The sequence below is a fragment of the Carlito syrichta genome, unplaced genomic scaffold (genome assembly GCF_000164805.1).
Source record: "Carlito syrichta isolate Samal-C Ts95f unplaced genomic scaffold, Tarsius_syrichta-2.0.1 Scaffold312570, whole genome shotgun sequence".
In the NCBI taxonomy this organism is placed as follows: domain Eukaryota; kingdom Metazoa; phylum Chordata; class Mammalia; order Primates; family Tarsiidae; genus Carlito; species Carlito syrichta.
In genome coordinates this window covers 138,949-150,393 of record NW_007256666.1, presented here as the reverse complement: position 1 = coordinate 150,393, position 11,445 = coordinate 138,949, and the positions used below count along the sequence as shown (strand labels likewise).

The window sequence follows — 11,445 nt, the reverse complement described above, 5'->3', positions numbered from 1 at the left end:
CAGGCCATGAGCGTGCCACTGCACTCCAGTCTGGGCAACAGAGTGAGACTCCAACTCAAAAAAAAAAAAAAATATATATATATATATTTCATATAAATATACATATAATTTAGCAGTATGCATTATATATCTTTTATATAAATATATATATATATATATATAATTTAGCAGTATGCATCCAGGTATATAAATATTTGTCAATGCATGTCTTATGTTTAGTAGTCACAAAATTACAACACTGTCTTCTAAAATTCCACCTTCACTCTCAAGGTTTTATTAAAATCAGTGGGTATCACTTGATAGTATCTAACTAAAATAAACTTTTGTTAAGTAGCCATGCCCACGGGCTTAATCTATTCCATTCAAACTTTTTGTAGAAGAACATCAGCATTGCTGGGCAAGCTTGTGTAAGAACATATGATAAATATCATCTGTCAGCAGGTATGATACATGTCCTGCTCTCAGAAGTAAGGTGTTCATATGTGGAGAAGTGACCACTCAAATAGGACCTCATAGGCTAAAGTCAGAGGGACAGGTGTCAAAAGTATCTCCACTAACCAGCACATTGTCTAAACCACACATTTTTACACTAGAAACAAGAAGACATTTAGCTTACAGTGGTATTTCATAGGCACAGATTCAATATTTAATGCTATAGCCACTAGTGATGCTGCCATTAAACATTTAGCTTTTCATCGTAAAATATTTAATTACAAAATAAATACAGACATATGTTTTATATGTTTAAAAAAATAACTTACATCATCACCCCACACAACTATGATCTGTTTGATATGTATGCTTCCAAACTCTTCTGTTTGCATTTGCAAGCAAATAATTGTGCCAAAAGAAAAAATATTGAATTGATTTGGGAGGTTGTTTTTATATGTGATTTCCTACTAGATAGGACCTCTATTGTCCTTCTATTTTACTTTCTCATTCAAAAATATATCTTACACATTTAATTTAGAATTTACAAGGCTACTTTCCATCTCATTTCTTTGGTTTCATAGTATTAAATAATATAATAATATTTAGTCATCCCCTTTCATGGACATTTGTATCATTTTGTTTTTTTCTGTCACTGTAACGTTGCTGCAGTTAACATTCTTGTCCCATAGTACTTGTTATAAAAAACATATACAATTAGCATCTCTTTTGACAATTGGAGGTGTTACCGGTAGCTCATAAAGCAAATTTCACTTAGCCGATAGGTTACTTCTTAGACCTGAGTATCAGGCATTGCCAGGTATCTCCCTCATAAGGAATAAAGCACTGACTTCCTGCTCACAAGCTGCCTGTGAGCCCCACAAATGAAAGATTTGTTTATATTGACTGCTACTCTCTTTTAAAATTCAAATGCCAGTGGATTCTGTAAGAGTAAGCTGAGGGGAAGGGGAAGTAGAATTTCACCAAATTAATAAAGTGACAAAGGTCATTTCATGCACAAAGAACAAACAAGAGGTGACCCTGGGAAAGGGCCACTACAGTGGTAGCTTTCTTAAGCCCTGATGCCACAGCCTGGAAACCTATGGAATTAAGTAGCCACTATACACCCTAAGTCTCCAATGCCAACTTTAAGCCAATCATGGGGACCCCATGCTCAGTACAAAATCTGTATAAGCCTCAAGCCTGGGTTAAAGTACAGAGGGATCACAAGTGTAGGCTTGACCTGAATGAGAGTCCCGACAAATGCTCCCTGGGCACCTCACTTGCCTTGCCCTATTCCTTACAGCAGGAATCTCCAATCCCTGGGGCCACAGAGGGCTGTATAGCAGGTGGTATGCAGCCATAGAGTAAGTGAAGTTTCTTCTGTATGAACAGCCATTCCCCATTGCTTGCGTTACTGCCTGAGCGCCATCTCTTGTCAAATCAATGACAGCATTAGTGTTAGGCCACAAAATCCCAGTGGGCCTTCAAAATGCTAGGTCATACCAGGGGCTGTGGACTGTGATCTAGTGTCGCATGAAAGATGCGAAGAATTGCACAGAAGTAAGACTGGAAAATGTAATTTGTTTAGAAAGTAAATGAGAGAGAGAGAGAGAGAGAGAGAGAGAGAGAGAGAGAGAGAGAAGATTTACCTTCCCAAGGTAGGGGAGGAGGCCAAATCTAGGAAAACATGGCTGTCAAAGTTCAAAGAACCACATGATCTGACCAGAGCTTAGCAAAGCAATGACAAATGGTTCCTTGAGGTTGCGTGCTTTTAAACCTTCCTTTTGATGAGAGGCAGTTTGTTAAGGTGAAATGAGAGGCAGTTTGTTAAGGCAGTTTGTTCTCAGTTATGGGAAAATTCTATCATCAGTTATTGTGCCCAAAGAAATACTGTTTTGTGGAGGTGCCAAAATTTGTATCAGCTTCACTTCATAGAAGTGAATGGTTGCACAATTTGTGTTTTAGCTCTTGGTTGGGACTTAGAAAAGATAAGTGGAATAAGAAGTGAAATGGGTGCAGAATATCCCTCCAAGTAGCTGTAAACACCAGTCTTGCTCCTTGGTCCAATGTATGAGGGTTTCTAATGTCCACACCCTGGAACAACATGTGAGCAAAGTGCTGCTGTGTTCTCCATAGTTTGCTCCCTGCCCCTTTTTACTCTTTGCCCTCACAGCTTCCACAAGCCGTATCACATCTAGATGGAAAGCAAAGACACTGGTACTGAAGCCTCAGTCTGTTTATGGATTGAGAGTGAAATATAATTGGGGATGTTTTGTTTGGTAAAAAAGAGTATAATTTTGGAGTGAAACAATTAAGGATTTTCAATCCAACCTCCGCCATTTACTGTTATCTTTAGCAATGACTTTATTTCTTTGAGCCTTAGTTTGCTGTTTGCATTCAGGGTTTATTTAGTTAAATGTGATGCAGTATATAAAGCACATAGCACAATGCCTTAGAATATAGTTGTCACTTTACAAAATGCATATACCTTCACCAGTAGTTATCATCTACGTGCTTCTCTAGAGTGAAGGAAGAAGTGGGGGGAAGAACTTCCTTTTATTATGAACTTATAGGTCAGATATGTATTTAATGCTTAATAGTTTTAACAATACTAATATCTTACATATTTAGTCTAAGCCTCTATTTTCTTATCTGTGAAACAAAAATAACCTACATAGGCTCACCAAGTCAAGTAACTAGAAAGTGACAAAACCACAGTATACCAAAACACATCTATTCCTCTGTCACTCAGCCCAGATAACTTGTTTATTTGCTGACTGAACGAGTTCTTTTTGCTCAAATAGAAGGAAATGTGTATTTATTTGTATTTTTTTGCATGTTAGTGCTGAAAAAACCCCAAATTCATTCCTTTTTGTTTCTCCAGCAATGTCTATAAATATCTGAGTATGTGCATACACAAGCACAATCTCATTTTGTTGTACTTATAGATAGTTAAGTCTTCTGCCCAACCTGCCATTACTTTGAAATTGCTGTTTACATGGTCTTTGGGTGTTTGGGTCTTTTCCTGGTGATTCCATTTTGGGTACCTTGTGGGAATTTTGATGTTTGGTCAGATCTCCACCCAATGATATTTGTACGTGTTCATCAAGGAGAATAATTGGCCCTAAAAGTGGGCATGTGTTTAAAGTCCACAGAAAGGAAATCACTTGCACTATTTACAGACTCTTCACTGCAGGGGCCTTTGTAGCTGATCTCTAGCCAAGAACCATGCAGTTTCACAGCAGATGCTCAATAATTGTTGCTATGAAGTTGACTCTCTAGAGTACCTGTCTTAGGTGAGATTTTCCATCTTTTCATGTTATAGCATTGGGGTTGGGAAATGAAGAAGTTGAGTATCACTCTGTGTGGGTATCACTTTCTCACATGGCTATTCTTGCCCACATCAATAGCACTGGCATTAATGATTCTTATCCAAGTGCTATGGCATAGTGACAGGAGAATATCAAACTCATCCAGAGACCCAAAACTGCCAGTCATCCTGTGTGACTTTGGGCAACTCTATAAACTGTCTCCTGTATATGCAAAACAATGGGATTGTATTGGATGATCTTTGATAGCTTTTCAAGCTCTGAAATTTTTATGACTAATTGAAATGATTCAATATTATGACTCCTTGGACTGCAGGTGCTCAAAAAAAAAGAAAAGGAAAAAACATGTAACTTATCTGTACAACTAGTTGACTCAGAAAGTGAATTCTATGAGCCATTCTCACGATTCTTGATATTAAGTCATTTAGTCAAATGTGTATGGCCATATGCCCCATTTCATCAAACTGGTGCTCAAAATGAAGTCACCTTCTATTTACTAATAAAATTAAATGACTTGTGCTTTTATCTTGCTTAGTGCAAGAAAAGCTTTCTTCCCTCCATCTGGTCTTCTGTCTATGCCTGTTCCCTAATTCCTAAGTCTTCTCACTCAGTTGAGAGGAAGAGTCCAGTAGGCTATTGCTTTGAGGAGAAAAACTTTGAAAACCTGCTTAGTGAGCATGGAATTCCATTCTTTCTGAATACCGATGCTATGGTTGCTATATAAGATTATTGTTGATATGTGGGCACATTGCCAGCCCTGAACATACACTTTCACAAGGGATCTCAGCTAAAGCATAAATAGCCATCTTTGGGTGCCTAGTGATGAAGAGTCACATAATATGTAGTCACAGTGAGGTCTGTCAGCCTGGAAGTCTGGTACAATCCCTACTCACTGGAGATCAGGAGATCTGGGCCAGCCACCACCATCACTGCTTTCCCAGAAGCAGTTTCTCTGGCTACATGAGTGGGAAGAACTGATCTCTACCACAATTGTTAAGCCATGCACTGTGGCCCGGGATCTTCATGTCAGATATCTACACATGAACGTGCACACATAGCTGTTTTCCACATTGCACACCTGCATCGCCAAGGTGGTAGATCTTGGAAGATTTTAAGTCCTAGCCATACCTAGAATGGGTCTCTTTTCTGTCCCCAAGGCTTGCTTAATTTCCTGCTTCATTAAGCCCATGTCATTGTTACAAAGCAGGGTTTTCCCTTGAAAGCAAAGGCACATATTACAAGCCAAAAAGCAAAGTAGTTAATTTTTCCTCATTGTAAGTTCATAGGAGAAATACCTTGCTCAGTGACAAAAGACCTTCTTGAGGTTCAAGAAGATTTAGAGTTTTAGTTCTACCTTGGTCATTATATGTGGTAAATACTGTGATTAAAGGGAAGCTACAACTTCGCAGAAAAAGCATGATTTCTAAGCTAATTTTTAAAAAAAGATGAGTAGAAGTTTAACAAAAGGAAAGAACATCCCAGGCAGAATGAACAGTACAGGCAAAAGAATGTGAATTATGTTCAGAATAGCCTGAGCCTCAGGAAGCATGTCAGACAGTGGAAAGAGCTGAAACTAGAACAATTCATTGAGGTCACATCATGAACCTTTACGTTAAACCAGAACATTAATCTTTAGAATAAGCCCATAAGAAGTTTTGAATGATTTTAAGAAAGGAATTGACATGAATGGGTTTGATTCTAAGATGGTCTTGGCATTCAGAATATAGTTTTTATTTTCAGGGAACTTGAGATATAATTACAAGTTAATAGTTGATACTTAAATAGTGATTTTTTTTTCTAATTTTTGATACTTTAATATTTATTAAGTTCTTAAAATGTTTCAGACTCTGTGCTAAACCGTTTTTTATGCATTATCTTACTTAATCCTCTCAAGAACGCTACAAAAAGAGTCTGTAATTATCCCTATTTTACAGGCAAAGATTCCAAAGTTTAGAGAAAGACTGGGTTAATTTCCCAAATTTATTTAGTAAGAGCATGAATTTAAATTCAGGCAATTTGTTTCCACAACACTAGTTATAACCTTCAGGGAAGTAGTCTTTAATCCTGGCTGTAAACTAGCATCACCAGGAGAACTTAAAACAAAAAAAAAACTGACTTTCAGAATTCTCAGTTAAATCAAAATTCTTGGGAGCAAAATTCTAGGCATCTATATATTTTAAAGTGCCCCCAGTTGATTCCCATGGGCAGACAGCGTTGAGCTAGACAATACTGTCACCCTACCATACAAGTGAAGAGTCATAAACATCTGTATTTTACCATCATCACCTCCAAAGAACAAAAACAATAGCAAAAAAGCAAAAATAAAAACAAAAAACTTCCAAATAGGAAAATTACAGATTACAAAGGCTTTCAATGTTTTTTCCAATTTTGCTCTCACAAAGAAATAAAAAAAACATGGCATTCATCTCCTTTATGATGGCGAGGCGACACTGAAGCATAATTAACGAGGGTAGGGGCAAAAAAGAAAAACGTGACAGAGGCGCATCAAGATAGGAAGGAAGAGAATAGTTGAAATTGGGGTTGTTGGAATAATAAGACAATATCTACTGACAAGCCGTTGGTAATATCAAAGGCACATTTGCAGAATGTTTCCTTTTCAGTGATTGTACAAAGGCTCCCTTGCCATTACAAAGCACTTTTCTTCTTGGCAGATTGAAGAATGCTTTACCAACTAAATGCATCCCAGTAATATTCAGAGCTCAGGTCCAACATAATCATAAGTTGCCTTGTTATTACGGAGGTAGCAGCCCCATTTAATAACATATTAAATGCATTATTCATTTATGTAACTCAGACCCAGGGACAGCTGCTGGGATGAAAATAGAATCATTCTGTAATGCAAAAAGCAGGTGTGTGCTTATTTGAGTAAATGAACTCTGTATTACAGCACAATTTTCTTCTAAATTTCAGGGACAGGTCTGGTAGGGCTAATGTGAAACCATTTTCATACAGGAAATAAAATGGTTTCAGAATGGTTTTTAATGAGCATTAAAAAAAATTACCAACAGTCTTCTCTGTGGCAGAATCCCGAGGGGATAGATTCATGCTTTGGATTTAAGCAGAACTCTTGTTGTTGCAAAATTCAGAAAAGCCTGAGGTGATGATTGGTCAGAACAGTGACAAACAAAAGGAATATTCTTTAACTGATGATGCTTATGGTGACAGTGAGCCCATGCTTTTATAGCGGCTCACAGAAAGTCACAGGTGTGCCTGGATGCTGAGTGATTAAAAATCATAACCTGACTTTTATTTTCATAATATCTCGCCTTTGAAGCTTGCAGACATAGTGCACAATTAAACTCACTGAGATGCCATAATTATCTTGGGTGTTGTTGTTGGTCATTTTCTTGCTACCATTACTGGTACCAGAATGCTACCATTCTCCAATATATTTTTCTTTTCTTTTCTTTTCTGTCTGCCCTTATTTTCTCTTTCAATATGCATATGCTCATAAGCAACTAAAATTATTTTTTTTAAAAATCAAAAATAAATAAATAAAAAATATCAGATGAAATGATGTTCAAAATGCTCAGACATGACGATGACCAATCAGAATGGGCATTGATCTTATTTCTGGAGAAGGATTTTGGAGAGCCCCCCCCATGAGATAGGTGTTAACTCATTGACTGCTGGATTGTGAGAAGCATGAACTCAAAGGTTAGGGATCAGAACAGCTGAGTTGTTGTATGAGACACTTGTAGGAACTTGGGAAAGTGGTACTAACCAACTGCTATGCAGATATTTCAACATTTATACTGGTACAATCACATCACTATAGACCTCCTGATTACGAACCTTGCATGTCGGTACAAAGAGGCCCCCAAGAAGCTGAAAGTTCACACAGTCACACACAAGAAGAAAATTATACAAGGCATAAAAAAATTCCTATCATAGCTATCATTAAAAACTCAAAAAAATAACAGATGCCAGAGAGGATGTGGAGAAAAAAGAACACTTCTATACTGCTGATGGTAGTGTAAACTAGTACAACCTCTGTGGAAAACAGCGTGGCAATTTCTAAATGATCTAAAAATCAACCTTTCATACGACCCAGCAATCCCTCTTCTGGGAATATACCCTGAGAAGCTCAAGTCATTCTACAAAAAAGAAAGCTGTGAGATGGGCTCGGTGGCTCAGCCTGTAATCCCCGCACTTTGGGAAGTCGATGGGCGAGTGGTTTACCTGAGTTCGTCGAGACCAGCCCAGGCAAATTGGCGAGACCTCGTCTCTACAATAAATAAAAAATTAGCCGGGTGTGGTAGCACATGTCTGTAGTTCTGGCAACTTGGAAGGGTGAGGCAAAAGGATCACTGGAACACTGTGGGTTAATGCTCGGGTGGCTGTGAGTGTACTACTGCACTCCAGCCTGGGCGACAGAATGAGACTCCAACTCAAAAAATAAATAAATAAATAAGGAACCTGTGCATGCATGTTTATTGCAGCACAATTCATAATAGCAAAAACATGGAACCAACCATGCTGCCCATCAAAAGTGACCTGGATTTTAAAAAATGTGGTACATATACATGGTAGAATATTATGCAGCCATAAAGAAGGATAAATTTGTGGACTTTGCAGCAACTTGGATGGATTTAGAGTCTGTCGTTCTCAGTGATCTACCACAGAAACAAAGAGCAGAGTATCACATATTCTCACTTATAAGTAGACCCTGAACATTTATCATGCTACATGAAAGAGATTACAGAAGAGGGTGGGGGCACATAACAATAAGGGTACCTGATCCCAAACTAGGTAAAACGAGAACCAATGGGAGGCCCAAACTTCACCTGTGTGATGACCATTTATCTACCTAACCCTGAATTGTACCCCTTATCTTTAAAATTTTTAAAAAAAGAATTTCTATCAAGTAAATTTTAAGGATTCCTTTAAATGTTTAGAGGAGGGATGATTTTATTTCATTTAAAGAGCAGTGCAGTGGAATCGTAAAGAGACAATGTGTTTTAGAGAAAAATTATCTAAGGTCCTAACTATGTGATCTTGAGAAAACTAGTTAACACCTGTGAATCTCAAGTTATTCATCTGTGCATTCAATGACAGTATTTTCCTTATTAGAGATATTTTAAAGATAAATGAGCTAATTCATGTAAAGAACTTAGCACAATAACTAGAATGTAGTAGGTGCTATCTAAATATGAACTTTTTAGTATTGTACCATCATCATTATGGAAATTGTCTCAGAAAACACAGGAAGTAAGCTATATCTTAAAAGGTAGGTAAAATTTAGGCAGCTGATACATCGTGCAGGTGGTCATAGAAACAGAAAGAAAAGTAAATGAAGAACTTTCAAGAGAATTACAAAGAGATAGAATGAGTTTGGGATTATTGGGGAGATAGAGTCCTGAATAGTAGAATGAAATTAGCTTGTGGAGGGCTTTATGCCCAGGATTACAGAATTTGCAACTTATTATAAGGGCATGTAGATATGTAAGGGTATGACTATAAGGACATAAAGGTTATGAACAGGGAGGGGAAATAATGTTAAATAAAAATAATTGATAACATTTCATGAGTACTTGCTAAGTATCAGGGTAGTTTTTTGTAGTATCTGTACATTAATCCATTTAATCCTTATACCTACCCTATAAAGTGAGTTAAGTATTAATAATTGACCTTGTAGTGATTCACAGTGTTCAAAGCACTTTTCCAGACTGTATCACCTTTGACTTTCTCATAGAGGAAAGGGCACTGGCTAGACTTAAATGGACTGCAAAATAATGCCTACAGACCAAATCTGTCCTGCTACCAGTTTTATTAACAAAGTTTTACTGGAATCTAGCTACATACATTCTTTTACGTAATGTCTATGCTCTCTTTCATGCAGCAAATTCAGAGTTGAGTAGTTGTTACCAAGACAATATAGCCTACAAAGCTAAAACACTTGCCACTGGCCCTTTATATAAAAAGTTTTCCGACCTCTGTTCTAGAAGAGGGCAAGAAGGCTTTAATTGCTTCCGATTAGGGCTCTACCACTAATTCCAAACAAGTAGATCTGAGAAATCAAATATATAAATACATAAAATGGTTACTATGAACACAATGTAAAAAAGGTGATGGATAAATACCACTGAAACTCAAAAATCTTAAGCGTTGGTTATCTTAAAATTACATATTCTACTTTACCATGAATCTGATAAACTGTATAGGAGAAATTTACAATTGAATCTTTTTACTATAACTAAAACAGGAAATGATCAAGAATAGAAAGGATTTACTCAATCTGCAAAAATCTGAAGCTTCTTGCATATACATTTACAATATTTTAACCAGTATAACCTCTCATGAAATATTTAGTAGAAAATATTCAATGTAGTCAATGTTTTCTACACTCCACCATTACTGTAGCATCCTCTATGTGATCCAATATTGAGTCATATATTCATGATACTCTATTTTTTCTCTGAATTTCAACTCCTTTGTAATATATATTACTTATTCTAGTCCTTAGTTACCTAGCTGTTGGATTACTGCGTAGATCATACATTTATGTTTCTTCAACTAGATTATAAACTTTAGTGAGAGTAGGGAACATATCTTCTACTTCTGTGCATTTCCCACAGCTCCAAAATGAAGAAATAATTCATTGGTTGAGATTAGATGAATAAATATCAATTAAAATGTTCACAATAGATACAATGTGTGACTGTGTTTATTTGTCTCTCTGTTGAGCACTTAGTGTAAATTGACCCTACTTCTCATAGTAACATGAAAGATGATTAGGTATTTATCAGTGATACTCAGGGCCAAGTACCATGTCTAATTTAAAAACTTGGGACTGATTCAAACCATAATGAACTGCTTTATGACTTGAGGTTTTTTCCATTTAGGTATAGGAAGGTGGTTTCCAATAACTGTACCGATGGAGTAAGAGAACAGTACACTGCCAAACCACAGAAGTGCCCAGGAAAGGCCCCTCGGGGACTCCGGATTGTCACTGCAGACGGAAAACTAACAGCAGAACAAGGGCACAACGTTACTCTCATGGTACAGTTGGAAGAGGTAAGACTGGTTCTCATCTCCCTTCTACCTTCCTCTACTTTCTAGGGCCAATGATTGATTTCTCTCGCTCTCGCTCTCTCTTTCTTCCTCTCTCTATCTTTCTCTCTTTCTCCTCCCTCCCTCCTTGCCTCCCTCCTTTCTTTCTTCCTTTCTTCCCTTCTCTCCTCTCTTTCTTCATCCCTCCCTCCCTCTCTCCCTTCCTATCTCTCTCTCTCTCTGAGGCAGAGTCTTTCTCTGTCACCCAGGCTGGAGTGCAGTGAAACAAATATGGTTCACTTTAACCTCAGATTCTAGACTCAAGTGATCCTTTTGCCTTAGCCTCCTTGGGTAGTTATGAATGCAGACCCATGCCACATACTTGGCTATTTTTTAATTATTATTTTGTAGAGATAGGGTTTTGCTATGTTGCCAGGCTGTCCTCAAACACCTGGCCTCAAGTAATCCTCTTAACTTGGCCTTCCAAAGCTCTGGGACTACAGTCATCACCACCATGCCTGGCCTAATGTTTTTCTTAATAAATCATGATTTTGTTAACATATCTTTTTAAACTTTCTCAATTTTTTATGCTATTTAATTTTTTAATTTTATTCTATTTTTTTTTTTTTGAGTTGGAGTCTCACTCTGTCACCCAGACTGGAGTGCAGTG

General features: G+C 37.3%; 1 protein-coding gene across 1 annotated transcript in view; it reads left to right on the top strand.

Annotated features, from left to right (window-relative positions):
* Window positions 1-1,588: 1,588 nt before the first annotated feature.
* Window positions 1,589-11,445, top strand: part of LOC103272461 (VPS10 domain-containing receptor SorCS1-like) — a 97,108-nt gene continuing 87,251 nt past the window's right edge. Inside the window, exons 1-3 of the mRNA XM_021718516.1 lie at window positions 1,589-1,781; window positions 2,606-2,711; window positions 10,628-10,799. Of these exons, the coding sequence (XP_021574191.1) occupies window positions 1,589-1,781; window positions 2,606-2,711; window positions 10,628-10,799 (471 nt within the window). The remainder of the gene's footprint in view (window positions 1,782-2,605; window positions 2,712-10,627; window positions 10,800-11,445) is intronic.